The 18172-nt window shown below is 41.5% G+C and overlaps 5 protein-coding genes across 5 annotated transcripts; 1 reads left to right on the top strand and 4 right to left on the bottom strand.

Moving 5' to 3' along the window:
- Nucleotides 1-84: 84 nt before the first annotated feature.
- On the bottom strand, nucleotides 85-1500 carry BCR41DRAFT_427017 (hypothetical protein; the record flags this gene model as incomplete). Its single annotated transcript, XM_022030813.1, has 3 exons — nucleotides 1315-1500; nucleotides 477-1160; nucleotides 85-315 (listed from the first exon to the last, which is right to left on the bottom strand). Exons 1-3 carry the CDS (start codon nucleotides 1351-1353, stop codon nucleotides 85-87), a joined length of 954 nt encoding a protein of 317 aa, XP_021875170.1. The 5' UTR covers nucleotides 1354-1500.
- A 945-nt stretch (nucleotides 1501-2445) lies between these two features.
- On the top strand, nucleotides 2446-2940 carry BCR41DRAFT_402544 (hypothetical protein; the record flags this gene model as incomplete). The annotated part of the gene is made up of 1 exon (XM_022029320.1): nucleotides 2446-2940. The coding sequence occupies one exon, from the start codon at nucleotides 2446-2448 to the stop codon at nucleotides 2938-2940; it is 495 nt and encodes a 164-aa protein (XP_021875169.1).
- Nucleotides 2941-3661: 721 nt separating this feature from the next.
- Nucleotides 3662-4046, bottom strand: BCR41DRAFT_365678 (hypothetical protein). Its single transcript, XM_022026175.1, has one exon. The coding sequence runs from the start codon at nucleotides 3969-3971 to the stop codon at nucleotides 3813-3815; it is 159 nt and encodes a 52-aa protein (XP_021875168.1). The 5' UTR covers nucleotides 3972-4046; the 3' UTR covers nucleotides 3662-3812.
- An 8623-nt stretch (nucleotides 4047-12669) lies between these two features.
- Nucleotides 12670-13444, bottom strand: BCR41DRAFT_365667 (hypothetical protein). Its single transcript, XM_022026174.1, has one exon. It carries the CDS (start codon nucleotides 13120-13122, stop codon nucleotides 12691-12693), a length of 432 nt encoding a protein of 143 aa, XP_021875167.1. The 5' UTR covers nucleotides 13123-13444; the 3' UTR covers nucleotides 12670-12690.
- A 3079-nt stretch (nucleotides 13445-16523) lies between these two features.
- BCR41DRAFT_365665 (hypothetical protein) lies at nucleotides 16524-17214 on the bottom strand. Its single transcript, XM_022026173.1, has 2 exons — nucleotides 17136-17214; nucleotides 16524-17036 (listed from the first exon to the last, which is right to left on the bottom strand). The coding sequence occupies exon 2, from the start codon at nucleotides 17028-17030 to the stop codon at nucleotides 16599-16601; it is 432 nt and encodes a 143-aa protein (XP_021875166.1). The 5' UTR covers nucleotides 17031-17036; nucleotides 17136-17214; the 3' UTR covers nucleotides 16524-16598.
- Nucleotides 17215-18172: the final 958 nt, after the last annotated feature.

Here is an 18172-nt window from a genome sequence, read left to right as displayed (position 1 = left end):
TCAATGTATTTTTATTTTTTATTTTTATAAAAAGAGAAAAAAGTACATATGCGTTAGATTCTTGTATATGCTTTCTGTTCATGCTCAAATATAGGAAATGATACGCATAAAAGTAAAGAATACAAGCCTTGTGGCATCAAAGGACTGATGCATATTCATAGGTGGTGTAATCTTGAACCACTCTGTGATTTTATCAAGCGATCTGCCTACTGTCCATGTTTTGTCCACAAACACTGCCTTGTCATTCAGCTGTGGGTATGGAGGCGATCGAATATGGAGGTATAGTCTCGAGTTAAGTGGGATCTTGTCTTCACCCTGTCATTCACCACAACAGCAGATGTTTTTTTTTTTTTTTTTTTTTTTTTTTTTTTTTTTTCAAGGCAGAGTACATTTGATTAGCCATTGGCTCTTTGCTGTACGATGTTGCCATACACATAAATACTCGTTTAGACAATCCGAACAAGTACATTCATTACCTGTGCCGATTTTATCAATTTTAAAACTGATACCATCCGTGGGGCTTTTTTAGCCTTTGGTTTAGCTGCTGTGGATGATCCTGCTGATGATAGGATTTTATTCTCATCTGCCGATCTCGAAGCAGCAGCGGCAGCAGCAACGGCAGCGGCAGTAGCAGTAGTGGAAGAAGTAGTGGTAGCTGTAGTAGAGGCAGCAGCCGCTTTTCTTGCTGCAAGTTTTGCTTTAGCCTCTGCAATTGTCTTTTTAGTCGCTTCCGCTCTCTCATTCCTACTCTCCTCGTTCACTAATAGTGCTGGCGCTGGTGCTGATGCCGATGTTGCTCCTGATGATAATGATGATGATGATGATGATGATGATGATGATGAGGAGGAGGAGGTGGAGGACACCTTGTTCTCAAATGTCTCTTGGATACTCGCTTTGAGTTCCTGTTTCCTTTGTTGTTTTGCAATGGCTTCTTGTTCAAGTTCCTTCAGTTTTGGACAGTCGTGTTCATGAGGGTGTCGATGTGCTAAACAAAATGTTTGTCCACATCCTCCTCCTCCTACTTCTCCTCCTTGTGTACATGTACATGTATGGACCACTCGACTTTTTACACGACAACCAGGTTGAGCACAGAGAATAGCTATAGATTGAACAGGTGGAAGGAGATTTATGCGACAGCCACTTTCCTGGTGTTCTTTGAGCTATTATAAAAAGAAGAAGAGGAAGCAAAAAAAAACAAAAGCAGCTATTAAACCTTTAGCACTCTACTAATTGTAAAGAAAAGGAATAAAAAGGACTATAGAAGAAAAAAGAGGAATGAATATTGCTTTTAACGCTGGTTTTTTTTTTTTTTACAATGGTCGCAGGATCTTGTTGCTTGGCTGTCAGAACCATCTTTTCACATTGTGGACACTGTTGGACTGTATTAGCCTGGGACTCCTTTAACCATCGTTCACAGGCATAACTCTCAAGTAGGGGGTGAGCAGAGCAAAAAGTACTATGGCAGAATACACATTCAAAAGGTAGAAAGCCAAGGCTCTGGTAGCTCTATATATGTTTGGCCTGCTTATTAACAATGGCTTTCTTCTTTGTAACCATGCAACTGAAAGGTGATCAAATGTGACTGCGAATGTCTAATTGAAAAATATCTCCAACTCAGTAAAGAATACTATTCAACAATGCTATTTTCTTTTTTATTGTTACTTTTCTATTTTTCATTTTTTTTTTCTCTTAAGAGTGGATGCTTTGATTAGTTGTGAAGGTAGTGAGTATCAATGAGCTTGCTCCTGTTCCTGCTCCTATAAGGGTAAAGGAGTAGCAGTCTTGCCCTTACCTACCCAAGGAGCAACCAAGTGCAGCAGTCCAAATCTAACCAACTGAAGCATATGGGCCCCGGCTATTATTCAAACGAGAAGTGAAAATCATAGATCATGGGAAGGGCCCCTCTTCGCATCCTTTCCCCCTCGAAGCCCATAAGAGGACGCTATACTTTAGTTCTTAACAGTCGCAATCATTTCCTCTTGCCTTGTGGTTAGGAATGGCTTGGGGTGGCGGAAGAGGCTTAAATGAGTGGGAGAACGGGAACATCAACTCTTATTACCTCACTATTGGCTAGAGATGCAACAGCTGAGGCGCATAAAGGTGATCCGGATGAATATAAGGGTGACAAGAGAAGAATGAATGCAAAAGTCGAGTAGAGAGAGGGATGAATAAGTGGTTATTCTTTTGCTTTATCCGGTATATCTATTACATTATTTCTTTAGCGAGAGACACTTTAAAAACCATAGGATTTGTACAGTCCAGCTTCATCGCCTGAAATGGTTTGCATCCTATTTGCCTTATCCAATATTAACTTGATACCAAGTGCTCCCAAAGCAGAATAAAATGTATGATTTTAAGGCCATTCCATCAAAGCTGGGTCTTGGCCATCAATCCTTGGTTTATGAGAAGGAAAAAATGCTTGTAGGGTTTGTGCAACTGTGAGCAATGACGCTTGAAGCGTTTGAAATCCTATTTCCAACTCTGTTCAAGTACTCATTCCTGACAATGATCATCCCTTATGCTCCTTTGGCTCCCTTGTTGCTTCTGAGTTCAGCCTCTGCTAGCCATTGGGCTTGTTACAAAAAAAGGATGTCAGGTCTTGGTTGGAATGTTGATGCTGTTATTGCAGACCCAAATGGCATTCTTATTGCAAAAACCAGCTGGCACAATGACTTTGCCGACGTTTACACAAAAACGAATCACAGAGGGAGAATGGACATTAGAAAAGACTTTAGAAGTTGGTCTTTTGCTATGGATGGTAATGATTATGGGACCTTCTATGCTAATGAAGTGAGCAACCTTCATAACGGCGTTGACAAGATTGCTTTTGGATGTTATGACACCAGTGGAACAGATTACTGCACCCAATATGACTACATCAGGAACTTGTGCTATTATACTTGGTTAGAGCAGGTCAAGGACGGGAAGTTGAATATCTAGAGCAAAAAAAAAAACCATTCTCACCAGTCCACATCCGTAGTATCGGTTCATTATAGTCATAGCCTATCCTCACCCACTACACAAACAAATAAAGGTCAATTGACTTTTCAAGGACGCAGAATGCCCTCAAGGCTCTAGGATGCTCGATGGGAAGTCGTGCAAACACATAATTCTCTACTATAAAATAGAATAAAATACCAAAACAAGAACTACTAAAAGATCAGTTCATCAACCATTCTACAATTTTCCAAAGATACATGTTTAAAAGCTCTCCCATACTGTGCAGAGACAGAGTCAGTTGAAAGAATATTGCCTATATCAACATGGAAGGCCTATGTGAAGGAGTGATAGCTGGTAACAGCACTAATTCTATATCTCATGAGCTTTTTATATATATATATATGAGATGGATCCAGTGCCAGCTATTATAATGCATTTCTGTAGTTTGAACAGCGCTTCAAATGTTCTGAATACTGCTCATGCACCAGACTCCTCGCTCAGCTGTGAGCAAGAAGAAAAGGCGGCCCAGATACTTGGCCTGTGTTGCATTGGGCTGTTGCGTAGGCTAATCAATAGCTTTTCATATGACTGAACATGCAACAGGTGGATAGGGAAGTGAAGAGCCAGAGCACCACAAGCCATTCTTTATTCTGGAGCTGCAGCTGCTATACTCACCGATGACAAGCGATGATGGCAAACACTTGTTTATCTGCTACGAACACTATTACTATCCTTATGAAATAAAATAATGAAAAAGCTGATTCGTTCTTGCTGCTTAGAATCTCTGACCAAGTCTTCGTGCCAATATTTCGAACGTCTTTTCTAAGACTGAGGAGTGAGCGAGTATCGAGTATCATCAAATGCTTTGCTCTTTATGTGTTCATTGTCTGTACACGCCTTATTGGCCTGCACAAATTCATTTGGTGGCAGAAATAAAAGCGACAGACAGCGCCACTTAACGTGCACATGCGGGAATGAGACAAAGATGGATGAGAACCATTGCGCAAGTACAAACACGACGTTGTAGTCATCACCTACACCTGGGATTTTTACCAACACTGAGCTCAATCAGGCATTGTTAGTCAACCTTGCTTCTTTTTTTTTCTTTTTTGTGGTCTTGCAAAAGCTGGGACATGTTCAGGTTAGTGATGGTATCATCACTTTATGCAAGGTGAAGATGTCTTCACCTCACTTGTCACAAGTCAATTTCCAATAAACATTCCTGCACAGTCCAGACACACAAGCATCATCGTCCATCCTCATTTTTTTTCTTTTCATTCTTGTGCTAGAAAAAAAAAAAAAAAGTTAACACGGCTGAAAAAGATCACTCGAGCAGAAATGACAAAGCCCAATTGACCTTTAGTCAACGCGCATTGTAAAAAAGAAATAAAACGTAATGTTAAATGTAGCAAATGCACGTTGAATGAGAGAATGAGAGATTACCAATGCAACAGTTCCACAAAGGCAGGGAGACGCATGCTTCTAATCTTTCATCATCCCTTCGTCCTTCATCTTTCATCTTTCATTTTCCATCTTTTCATCTTTTAGTAATTTTAATGATTCCAATCACATTTTGAATCTTTTGAAGCATACATGCATGTAAGAGACAAACAAGCAAACATGACCGGAGTACGCAAGAAAACTTTTTTTCACATCACTGACAAACACTCTTTTAAAAACCATTTTTCTCTCAGTGGTGTGGATAGGGATACAGTCTACGAACGAAAAGGAAGGCTTTAAACCATGTTTGGCAACATTAATTCTCCATCACGAAGCACACTCTCGCCAACACAGGCTTTAAGACTCTTTGACTTGTACATGCAAGGTACTCGCACCATAGAAGACGATAGCATCCTAGTGACAGAGCTATGCCTCGATGCTGACTCTGTACTGTCTCGTATTCAGAAGCCTTGGAAAAGTCCTTCGCTTCAATGACTGCAGCCTCTTCGATCTCTTCAGGTCCCAATGAAGACATGGTATTGCGTCAAGGTATTGGCTCAGCCTACTATCAACTTGCTCGCTTATTTGAGCAATTGGGTCACTCAGCTGATGCACAAAGACGAGACAAGAAAGCAGAGAAATGGGGATACATCCAAGGAAGCAACAACAATAACAACAGCAGCAGCAATAACAGCAATGTCACTGCTAACCAACAAGTCAACGGATGCAGTAGTAGCAAATTGAGCAATATGATGGAAACAGGGCAATTCACACCAGTACAGACCATTGCAACTATCTCAAAGGACATATTCAACCACAATCAACCTCTAACAGTCGTCAGGTACACCTTACCAGACGTCGATGCAAGTTTGGATGATATCCACCAGCTTGCATATTGTCTCAGTCTGTTTCCTACTGCTCCTATCCAAACAAATGATCTTGATGACCATGAGAAAGAGTGGCGACAGACCATATCAAACAACCAAGATGAGCATGATCGATTGCGTAAACTGGCATCGGATGTAATTGAGCTGTTCATCAGCGATGGGATTAAGGCAGAAACTACTGTCGCTGAGGTTGTGACTCTGGCTCCAGTTCTCGACCAAACACAGTTCAGAGTACTGCTTGCGACTTTGATCAATAGAATCAGCCGAAACACCATACTGGAGACTCATATGCTGGAAGGATTGGCTCAGCTGATGCATCATGCTCCTCTTGGATACCTCGACTCGGATGATCTTGTCAAGATCCTCAATATTCTCAATTCTCGGTTGCAAAGCACACATGTTCAATCTGGAGACCATCTCTATTGTCTCTCATCTACAGTCTCACATGTCCTCGATGCGATGGTCAACAACCAAGTCAAGGGTCTGAAGCGAGAACAACTCCATGAACCGCTTGCAGTATACCTCAAAGGACTGAAAGAGAGTACAGATCCTCATCTGGTCTTTCAGGCAGCTTATGCTTTCCAAGCACTATTGCACATTCCAGACGACGAATCGACAGTGCAAGGTATTCTCCGACGGACATCAGCAGTACTCCGAGGAGCGTTTGGAGTAGTGAGTGCAGTCAAAGACATGGATATGAATGCCTTTATGGATGAGATAAGCAATATTCAGAAAGGACTTCCATCAGTGACAGTTATCATGGACAAGAGTCTAGAGGTGTACAAGGGAACAACATCACTTTATGAGAGTGGAGTGGCGTTCAGAGAGTGTATGGAAGAAGGACTCAGCTTCAGTCGCAAGGCAGGATGGTATCCAGCACTTCGAGTAACTGATGGACTACTCCAGACAGGCGAACTGACCAAGTTCAAGACGCTTGTGTGTGAAGTATCTTGTCGAAATGAAGCAGCATTCCAATGGGGACTATGTCAAAGACTGGGTCAGATTGCAGCTGATGTAAAGTGGAGCATGGATGTTCGACAAGATGCCACCACATTCCTAGGAGAGATATACAGGAACGATAAAGAGTGGGGACACCATACACACATTAAGCAGTGGATCATAAATATACTTAGACAACTGTCCTCGCTATCACCAAATGGTTTTCAGAGTATGTATTTGATTCTTGTATGGATATGTTTGATGACGATGAAATTAATCTTTATATGTTAATTCACATGCTTTATAAATGTTTTTGTCCCCTTCTTCCTATTCTCGCCTATTACAGCTGCAAACAGTCTTTTGAATGAGCTCAAATTGGATGGGGATGACAAAAAACAAGAGCTATACACCAATTGTCTTCATGGGCCATTGATACAGTTCTCCTCTGTTGCTACCCTCTCTCGACCTGAATCCTCACACTTGCTTGATCGTGCACAGAAGAAGCCTGGTGTTGAGAGTAGTATACGAAAACTAAAGAGACGGTGGATAGATGGGAATAACCAAAGCTTCTATGTTCAGCAGTATGCCAAAGCAAGTCCTCAAGCAAGCGATAGTGACCGGTTCTTGTTGATGGACAAAGTGAAAGAGTTCCTAAACAGCGACCAGAAAGTGATGCTTGTGCAAGGAGATTCAGGAGCAGGCAAATCCACCTTCAACCGCACTCTAGAGCGCACACTCTGGGAGACATACCAAAAGAGACATGGTCGGATCCCACTATTTATCAATCTTCCAGCCATTGACAAGCCAGAGAAGGACTTGGTTGCAAAGCAACTGCGAGACTACGGCCACACAGACTCGGAGATCAAGGAGCTGAAGATGAATCGGTCATTTGTTTTGATATGTGATGGATATGATGAGAGCATGCAGACCAACAACCTGTATGCATCCAACCAACTGAATAAACCTGGAGAGTGGAAGTGTCAGATGGTGGTCAGTTGTCGCAGTGAGTACCTTGGATCAGATTATCGAGGTCGATTCCAACCTATGGACCGCAATCATCAAGCAGATAGTGGATTATTCGAAGAGGCAGTGATTGTCCCATTCTCTGAGGCACAGATTGAAGATTACATCGAGCAGTATGTCAATTCCATGGATCTACTGTGGGGTGTGGAGGACTATAAGGGCGCACTCAAGATGGTCCCTAGCTTACAAGAGCTTGTGAAGAACCCATTCATACTGTCGATGTCACTAGAAGTACTCCCACGGATGGTGGATCCAGAACAGCAGATCACCAACAGCAAGATCAAGCGAGTCACATTGTATGATCAGTTTGTTGAGCAATGGCTGGAACGAGGCAAGAAGCGATTAGGCGAGACATTAAGACCAGAAGATAGAAGGATTTTCAGAGTACTGACAGATGAAGGGTTTGCACAGAATGGGATCAAGTACCTGACAGAGCTGGCTATAGCAATCTATAAGCATCAAGATGGCAACCCAGTGGTGGAGTACTCACCATCCAAGGACAAGGGCACATGGAAAGAAGAGTACCTCAGCAAAGAGAATAGAAGGAACCTATTACGTGAGGCATCACCACTCACACGTACAGGCAATCAACATCGGTTTCTGCACCGATCTATTCTAGAGTACAGTCTGGTACGAGCGATATTTGAGCCACAACCGATGATGAGTAAGTTTGCGAGCGATGAAGAAGCGAAGGCGACTACATCGCCTTCTCGTCGACTACATCGCCTTCTCGTCGACAGAGTATTAGCTCGGTGCTCAGTTTTGAATGCATGGACATCAAAGAGAGCGAGCAGGAAATGGATATGATCAAAGCTGATGAGACATCACCTTTAGTGTGGAGAAGCTTTGTAGATGAACCATCTATCCTTCAGTTCCTGGAGGACCGTGTCCGTCTTGAGCCGGTGTTCAAACAACAGTTGTATGGATATGTAGAACTCTCGAAGAGCGATAGCAAGTGGCGGATAGCAGCAGCGAATGCAATAACGATCTTGATCCGATCAGGCGAGTCATTCATCGGAGCAGATTTACGAGGCATTCAGATTCCAGGAGCCGATGTCAGTCATGGTATTTTTGAGTATTCTCAGCTCCAAAGAGCAGATCTGAGGAAGGTCAACTTACAGAAATGTTGGCTTCGTTCAGCAAACCTGAGTGGAGCAAAGATGACAGGAGTACAGTTTGGAGAATGGCCACTTCTTATAGCAAGTGGTGCGGTAGTGAGCGGATCATATTCACCCGATGGCAAGACACTTGCTGCAGTAGTTATCGAAAATGAATCTCATAACTATTTAATCATCGTGTATGACACATCAACATGGGAGAAACTCTTGGCTTTAGAAGGCAATGTATATAGCAGTCTTTTATTCTCACCAGACAGCAGGTATATTGCCTCCTGGGGCCAAAGTATAGTTCAAATTTGGGATGCAACATCAGGGGCATTGGTCCACAAATTGGTGGGCCATACAGAACTTATCCACTGTGTAGTGTACTCGCCAAGCGGGAACGATCTTGCCTCAGCTAGCTGGGATGGCTCAGTGCGAGTGTGGAACACCCAAACAGGCGTCCTCAAATTTATGTTAGAGGGTCATAATGGCCGTGTATCGAGTGTGGCGTATTCACCTGATGGAAAGCGGATTGCAACTGGCGGTGAAGACCAGATGTTGCGGCTGTGGGATGCGACATCAGGGCAACAGTCGATGTTGCTGATGGACCATGACTTTGGGATTGTGCAAATTGAGTATTCACCTAACGGCCAAGAAGTCATAACTCGTTGTTACAAAGATCGGCTGCATGTGTGGGATGTTGGATCTGGCCAAAAGAAGTTTAGTTTGGATCATGGTGATTATGTCAAAGGGATACAGTATTCACCTAATGGGAAGTTCGCTGCTTCTTTCACCCTTAACGCGGTATATCAGTGGGATATGCAAACAGGAGAAGCCATTCATACTTTTGCAAAGGAACATAACGCTATCGATGATCTAAAGTATTCACCAAACGGAGAAGTGATAGCCGCTTACGATGCGAACGACGCAATATGGCTATGGGATGCGAGATCAGGACAACTCTTGAATACCCTCTACGGTCACTCTGAGGGAATAGCTTGTTTGGCATATTCACCTAACAAGCACCAGATTGCGTCCTTCAATAGAGACAAAACGATACGCCTTTGGGATACTCGACCACAACAACCCAGCCATGACTTACATAGTCATTCAGCAGGAATCGTTGGCATCAGGAGTTCGCCTGATGGGCAGCAAATAGCTTCATGCAGTCGAGATGGAACAGTGCGTATGTGGGATGCAAGAACAGGACATCCCATCCACGTTTTACAATGCCTCAACGGATATATAAATGACATCAAGTATTCACCTGATGGCCAGTTACTTGCCCCTTGTCATTCTTCTCCCCGCGTCTATCTATGGAATTCTCGTACAGGACTAGTTGTTCACACTTTGGAGCTACAAGGTGAAGATGCTGATGGCTTCTGCGCCTTTGGTTTCTCACCTCTTGGTCACCAAATTGTCTGTGGCCTTGGATCTGGAAATGTGTTTATATGTAATACACAAACAGGAGAGCTCATTCACACACTACATGGCCACAAAACATGGATCATGCATGTGGTGTTCTCACCTCATGGCGACCAGATTGCTTCGTATGATTACAATGGTAATATCAAAGTCTGGAGTGCTCAATCGGGGGAGCTTCAGCATGAAGTGCGTGATGAAGTGGATGATGAAGCCGGCTATGACTCTTTTGTCGTATACACGCCTGACAGTCGAAAGATAGTGTTGTGCCGCGGCTATGACTACATGGGCCATAGCTACAAGAGCTTGCCAGTATGGAGTGCAGAAACGGGTGAGCTCTGTTACGAAGCACAGTTTAACGATTATCCAAAATGCGTTGCATTTTCACCATGTAGTCAACAGATGGTTGTTGGAGATATGGGAGGGCTGATTAGTGTGGTGGATACGGAAACAGGGTTAGTATTATGTATGTTTAAAGGACACACCTGGTCGATCATTGATATGGTTTATTCGCTTGATGAAAGATACATTGCCTCAAGCAGTGAAGACATGACAGTGCGAGTATGGGATCCAAAATCAGGCCATTGTTTGATTGCAATCCCATTTGAAGGTGGTATGGTTAAAATGCTTGTATGGAACACCTCTGAAGAGGGCCACTATCTGGTTACAGGCTGTTGGGATGGTTCTATTCGGAAGTGGCAGATTGTGAAGGAGGATGGCGAGTATCAATACCACCTGAAGTGGAGCACCAGGCAAACAGTCCTCAATGCAAACAACGCTCGTATTCAGGATGTAGATGGGTTGAGCGAAGTCAACAGGAAGCTTCTGGTGCAGCGTGGAGCTATAGACGAGCAATCCTCCTCGTTGGATGTACATGAGGTGATCAAGAGTGTAGGGACGCCATCAATAACACTCAAGGCCAGGAGTGGGTCCATTCAAGTGGGCCACTATCAAGAACCATCACCAAAGGCAGATTCGGAGGCAGGTTTAGAGACAGGAGCTCTGAGCAAAGGAGCACGATTGACAAGGTTGACAGAAACAAGCCAATTGATCGGAGGCTACCGGCTCAAATGCAGAGTGTGCAAGGAATGTAGTATTGCACATGTTATTTCATGCGAACCTTGTGAATCAGAGTAAAGAGGACAGATAGGCAGGAAATCGTTCAGAATATAGAATAAAGTGCAAACATTGCATCTTTACAACAACACCATTAAAAGAAAGTGCTTCTTGTATAAGATGGGATAGCTTGAGAGAGATTGTTGCATTTATAGAAAAATGTCTAGTAGCTACATCTATATACTATGCTGTTCATCTTTCTTTTTTTTTTTAAAAAAAAAAAAAAAAGAAAGCGAGATGGATGGTTATGATGATGCATAAGTCTATACTAATTGCGGTTGTTTTCGTCGTTGCATGATTGAGACCACCATCCTCATTCTTGAGATCTACCGTAAGTTGTAAACCAGCGTTGTCGATGCAATTGTTAGCATTGTCATTATCATAGCCATGATCACCTACTCCTCGAAATCGTCCTCAAAGTCATAGCTGTCGGGGTGTCGTCAAGGCCCAATTCATTTGCGTCTGATTGCTTCAACACAGGCTGTAGATCATAAGGTACAACTGGATGTTGATAAGCAAGTTGTGGATCCAGGACATGTTGCAAGAGTTTTTCCGAAGGTTGAGGGTCGTTTCGAGTGAGTCCTAGGTAACATCCATCTCCCCCCCCCCGCAAAGGTAACAGCAGGTAACAGAGAGGAAAATATGCCTGAGGCCTGATGGAGGCTGCTGTTGCGGAAGATGTTGGGCATTGCGGGCAAAATACCGCCAATCTTGTAGAGTTGGTCCTTGATTTAAAAGGTGCTCTGACTTCTGCCAGGCGGCCGGTACTTTGCGTTTGTACCAAGAGATGCAAACGCAAGGGCATTATTGAAGGTCTGGAGCGAGGGGTATCACCTACTGTGCAAGAGGAGTTTCAATGGTCGACACATTGACTCTTCCTTACTGGTAACGCATGAAGAAATGCTGAATATCCGAATATTTAAGAAGATAATTATTAATAAAATAAAAATAAAAAATAAAAATAAAAATAAAAAGCATACGGAGGAATAGCACGATTGCCAGAAACAGCAGGATGTCCCAGGGCACAATGCGTCTGGACCGAACAATGGCTGACCATTAAGCCACACTCCTGCTGCACAAGCGGCCCAACTTTACTCGTAAATCGCCCGCATCGAGAAGGCAATGCATTGGCAAGATGTTGTGCAGCAAGATTCAAGTTGAAAGTATGAAATAAGAATTCAAAAAATAAAAACATGGTGCAGCGCGAAAATAAAACAAATGAGAGGTAGACTTAAAAAAAAAAAAAAAAAAAAAAAAGAAAAGAAAACAGAGAGGAGAGGTCATCAGGAATAAAAGGAGTGTAATTCGCGGGAAACGAGCGATCATGCCCTAATTAATCAATCGATTGATTAAAAATGATCATAATTACGTTGAATTAAAAGGTAATCAGTTTAGATGAGGTGCTTTTGGCAACATGGAGAGAAACGCGTATGCAAGGATCATAAACATGTGCTGATGATGGAGAGATGTGAATGAAGCAAGGGATGCGGGTTTGGCAAAATTTAACGTTGGACAGCCTCTTTCGTGACATGCACTCAGAGAAGTACATTCCACACGAAAAAAAAAAAAAATCGATGGATGATAATAATACGTCAAGTTTTATTTTTATTTTTATTTTTTTTCGAGGTTCCTGTAACAGTGATTTTTACAAAGCTGCGTTTTCATCCACTGTCGTAGCAACCAGAATTACATTTCTATATTTTGAGGGTAAGTTTGCCTCAATTAACCTTTATTTGTTTGCGTACTGTATGTACTGTAAGGATATTAGCTCTAGCTACAATGAATCGATACTAGGAATGTGAATCGGGGATACTAAAACACTTTTAGACCTTCAACTTCCCATCTTTGACCTGGTTTAGCCATCCATAGCACATGTTTTTGATGTAGTCATATTGCTTGCAGTAATCTGTTCCACCCAAGTCATAGCATCCAAAAGCAATCTTGTCGATTCTGTTGCCAAGTGTCTTCACCTCATTAGCAACGAAGCCTCCATGATCAACACCATCAGTAGCACAAGACCAGTGCTGGAAATCCCTATTGATGTCCATCCTTCCTCTGCTATTCTTCTTTGTGTAAACATCGGCATCTTCATTGTGGAAACCCGTTTGGGCAATGATGATGCCATTTGGATCTGCAAGGACAGCATCAATATTCCAACCAAAGCTTGTGTCTCGTCGTCGGTAGCAAGCCCAATGGCTAGCGAATACGGAGTTCAGAGCCAATAAGGCAACCAAAATAGCGCAAGCGATTCTCATTGTATACTAGATGTTGTATATTTCAATATACAAGATAATAACGGCCCAGCTATAAGATTAAGAAAAATACTAAAAACACACTAGGAACATACTAGGGGAATTCCTAAAATTAATACGCTAAGAAAAGTATAATAATAATAACGCGTCACTAGAGACGCGACAAAACACCGACATGGTTCCTGAATAATCCCATGTCGCTTCTAGATAGATATGTAGTTACTTGGTACGAGTCTCTCTACCAGAAAATGAATAAATACCCCATGGATGTGGTGTGTGGACCCACATCTTATTCTCACTTATCTTAGCTTCTGATAACTACTGTCTAAATATTTTTCACTAGATGTGTTGAATAAATAAATAAAATACAATAATAAATGAAAAATGTCAGTTATGGATGCAAACATACACCCCTTTAGCTATAATGCAAAAGTCATTGTAATCTTACAAAGGTCTGGTCTGGTCTGGTCTGGTCAAGGGACGTGAGATGATCTGGTAAGGACTTTGTGCGGGAGATTGTTCTTGTAACGGCTCTTGTGAAGGAGAATGTCTGTGGCAACTCTTGCGAAGGAAATGGAAGGATATTTATACGCTTTCCCTAAGAGCTTATTAGTGTGACACAGGTACAAGTTAGAGTTATATGATTGGTGAAACGAGATGTAATGGCGTTGGGCTGTTGTGTATGAAAAGTTTTAGACGTACAAGATGTGGATCCGCTCATGAGGCATTTATTGAAGTTGCGATCAAGAGACATGTCGAAAAAAAAAAAAAAAAAAAAAAAAGAAAAAGTTGTGGGACAGTCATGCCAGCATGCAGGGAAAATGGTACAAATGCAGAGCACACCAATATTTTGCCCCATTTCATCGCAATTGCCGAAAAGAGTAATTATTGGGCTCTGGTACGAAATAAAGTTGGGCTGTTTTTTTGGACTATGCCTAATCTGATGTCATATCCTCTACTACATCAGCTCGTGGCTCTCGCGTGGCTTTCATCACAGACACCTATAGGTTCGAGACCCCTTCCGAACAATTGCGACAGTCAAATACATCCCCTTTTCTCCTTCGGGGCGAGGAAGATTGCTCAAAAGGGAAAAGAAGGGGGAAATGGCTGACTCCATCCACTGACGATTCGACCGTTGTCCTCAGCCTGAACGGGAAGTAATCCTGTGCATGATATAGCAACCTTTTATGTCTTAGAAATGATCCGACTTGTTATTCTTTTAGAGTAAAGCAGGTACAAAACACGACAGCCTACTTTGCTTGCGGATATTTTATTGAACAAGATTTACGATGTCCTCTTTTCCCTCACACGATGAAGGCCAGAAGTACCTCTCCCAAAAGGAATGAGAGCCAGCACAGATCCTAAGCCCAGGAGGGAGAAAGCCACTGGAGTGAGGCAGAGCCTTGCCAAGGGAAGGGGCCTGGCAGTGGACCATAACATGTAACGGGAATGAAAGAAAGAAGTCTTTACTATGATCCAGGGATCTTAACTATCAAAAACCTATACATATGACTGCTAATCACAACAAACTTCGCATTCCATGTCTGAAATCTTGACGGTTGGCTTGACAGATAGCTTGACAGATGACTATAATTTACTTTTTAAATTGTCTCTTTGCATGCCGTAACCTAATTTCAGTGAGATATAATATATAGCAATGGCACGTTTAGTCACCTTGTCGCTTCCAAATAAAGGGAACGCTGTTGGCAGTAGAGTTAGGCTATCGAAAGAATGTGACTAACACGTTGTTCAAATACACCTTTCTTCTTAATTCATCAATCTAATCGCCTTCACAGATCCAATTCAACACTGATTTCCACAACCCAAGGCCACCATCAACGCTACAAAGCACGATGAACCAAATACCAATTACAAGATAAAGAGTAATTAGTTAACTTTAATCGGATAAAGCTTACTTCTCATAGGAAGAGTGAAAATTGTACATAGATAACCCGTTTTTAATAATGGATAAAACAATTGGAAACTATAAATCAAAAATTTAACAAAAAAAAAACCTAAATGAAAGGCAGATTAACAATGCATGCCATTGAGCTATGAATATGAAACTATACTTTTGCCCACTCTTCCATACACAGCTGTTAAACATCACCATGTATCATGCGTCAGCATCCAAAGAATAATGAACACCATGCCCCATGAAATTCAGAAGAGTTCTCAAGGAAGCAAAGACAGCTTGCTCTGTGTGCACTAACGTTTGTTGGAGAGCCTGGAAAACCTGAAGGACGCGATGTTACGGAGCTACAGCCAGTGAGATGGTGATGAAGTCTAGATAAGCAAGGATTTCTTTCTTTCTGACGACCATGGGAAGATGAATGAAGAAGAAGAGAAAAGCCATCTTTGAAGTGAATGGCGAAGGAAGGAGCAACACTACACTTTTTACAAAAGTGAAAAGAGTGCTGCTGGTATGGTACGTATTATCAATCTCTCATAGTACAGCGCGTCCCACCAATATTTCCCGGTATCGGCCGCATTACGATCAAAATATATCACCTTGGTGGGACTGGTTCCAGGAACCCGGTGTGGTTAGTACAAGGTGTCATGTACCAGTGGGGTATTTATGGAGATCAATAGCTCTATATCTTAGCGATTTGACCTAATAACTGCTGCTGTTAGAGACAAGGATGAGTCTCCAATTAATCGATTTAATAAAAATTAAATAATAAAAATTAAAAAGAAGCCCCAACTGAAAACTATTTTTTATCAACATTAAGGCTGACTTGCTAAAAAAAAAAAAAAAAAAAAAAAAGTCGGAAAGGAGGTAGAAATAATAGAGATAGGCACTTGTTGTTTTGTTTATCTTTAGGTTGGGGAAGAAGGAGTGGGAGCTGGTAGAGGTGCGGGGAAGTGAAGACAAGTAAAAGATAAATGTACTGCATCATGATGATATAGCTTGATAGACTGCTCTTGCTGGTTTTTTTTTACTGATCGAGTTTTTTTTTACTTCCTTGATATACACTCACTAGTGCTTGCGTTCAGTTCATCAGTTCATATTTACCATATTAATGTAATGGATAGATTGGAACACCTGTGTTTCTTATATACAATATAGTTGTGGCCTTATTTAGGCGAAAAGAAGCCAATAGCCGGTTATTTTCTGTTAATTCGTTTACAGATGGGTTGATGAAAGATAACTGGGCAAATTTGCCCGCTTCATGATTTAAGGGATAGAACACCATTTGGGGAAAAAAAAGAAATAAAAAAAGAGTTAAAACATAAAAAAATAATAATAAAAAAAAAAGACAAATAAAAAGAAATAAAAAAGTAATGCATGCTAATTCCAAATTTCAGATCCAATGTCTTTTTTTTTTTTTTTTTTTTTTTTTTTGGCAGATTAATGGGATTTATAAAGAAAGTAAATGGTTGCGATCATGCAACTCAATTGACTTTTATTTATGTATACTGGACGCATATAGACTCTAACTATAATGAGCCGATACTATGGATGTGGATTGGCGATTTTAGACTTTCAACTTCCCTTCTTGGACCTGGTATAGCCATTCATAGCACATTTTTCTGATGTAGTCATATTGCTTGCAGTAATCCGTTCCACCCAAGTCATAGCATCCAAAAGCAGATTTGTCAGCAGTGCCGGGGAGTGGCACTATTTCATCAGGTTTGAAGGACCCATGATCCACACCGTCAGTGGCACAAGACCAACTTCCTAATCCCTTTCTAATGTCCATCCTTCCTCTACTGTTCTTCTTTGTGTAAACGTCGGCATTTTCATTGTGAAAACCACTTTGGGCAAGAATAATGCCATTCGGGTCGGCAAGGACAGCATCAATAGTCCAGCCAAAGCTTATGCTTCGTCGGCTGTAACAAGCCCAATGGCTAGCAAATACGGAGTTCAGAGCCAATAAGGCAACCAAAAGAGTGCAAGCGATTTTCATTTTATACTAGATGTGTTGAATAAATAAATAAATAATAAAAAATATCAGTTATGGATGCAAGCATACACCTCTTTAACTATGATGCAAAAGTCAATGTAATCTTACAAAGGTCTGGTCTGGTCAAGGGACGTGAACTTTCTTGATAAGGGTCTGAGATGGTTTGGTAAAGGTTCTATGAGGGAGATCGTTCTTGTAATGACTCTTGTGAAGGAATGGAGGGGTATTTATACATTTTTCTAAGGACTTATCAGATCTGACACGCGTACAAGTCAGAGCAAAAGATACCGTACACAATATAGTCGGGTTGTTGCACATATACGTTGAGCGGTTGAGCTGTCGTATAGTTACCTGGAAAAAGTTTTTTTTTTTTTTTTTTTTTTTTTTTATGAATAACCCGGACAAATAGCCAATATGCAGCATACATAAAGGCTTTACCAATCAACGCGAAAGCCTACGCCTTCGCTATAGAGGCTGTTGCAACTATTTGCTGGAGACTTCGGGGTGTATTTAGTGAGGAAAAATGGAAAAGAATGAGATTGAAGATGGTTGCTTTTTGGCGTAATCCTGATAGCTCTTTTCAGCTGGTTATACATACACGGTTGAGGCGTTAGGGCAAATGGTACACAATGAGGTTGGGGTTGGGCTGTTGTGTATATGTAGTTTTGAACAGAGAAGTAGACAGGCCGAGAAGCAAATGAGACTAAGATATGGACCCACACACCACACCCATCAGGTATTCATTGAAGCTACAATCCAAGACAATTCAAAAAGCATATCGCGCTTTTAATTTTTTAATCTGTGTTAAAATAAACCCTGTCTGTGTGTTCACTTTGCAATGTTCCAATAAATAGCCGAAAAGGATAGAATGGAGCCTTGTGGGACGTTTAAAGGGCATGATGTTTGGGTAGTTGTGAGAGTTGATTCGGTTATCATGTTAGAAAAAGCGGATAGTATATATTTCAGACACAACCGGTTAGCTTAAATTCGATAAAGGCTATTTCCCATCGGAACAATACAATTTAAACATAGATAACCGGTTTTTAAAAATATATAAAGCAATTAAAAGCATTTGTCAAAAAACAAAACAACGTTGTTTGCCTATGGGATATTGATAGAACGTATCCATGTTGAAGGTTTTCTAT

This window comes from Lobosporangium transversale (assembly GCF_002105155.1).
Source record: "Lobosporangium transversale strain NRRL 3116 chromosome Unknown BCR41scaffold_95, whole genome shotgun sequence".
NCBI lineage: Eukaryota > Fungi > Mortierellomycota > Mortierellomycetes > Mortierellales > Mortierellaceae > Lobosporangium > Lobosporangium transversale.
Note: the sequence above shows the minus strand (reverse complement) of the source record. Positions and strands in the feature narration are given on the sequence as shown.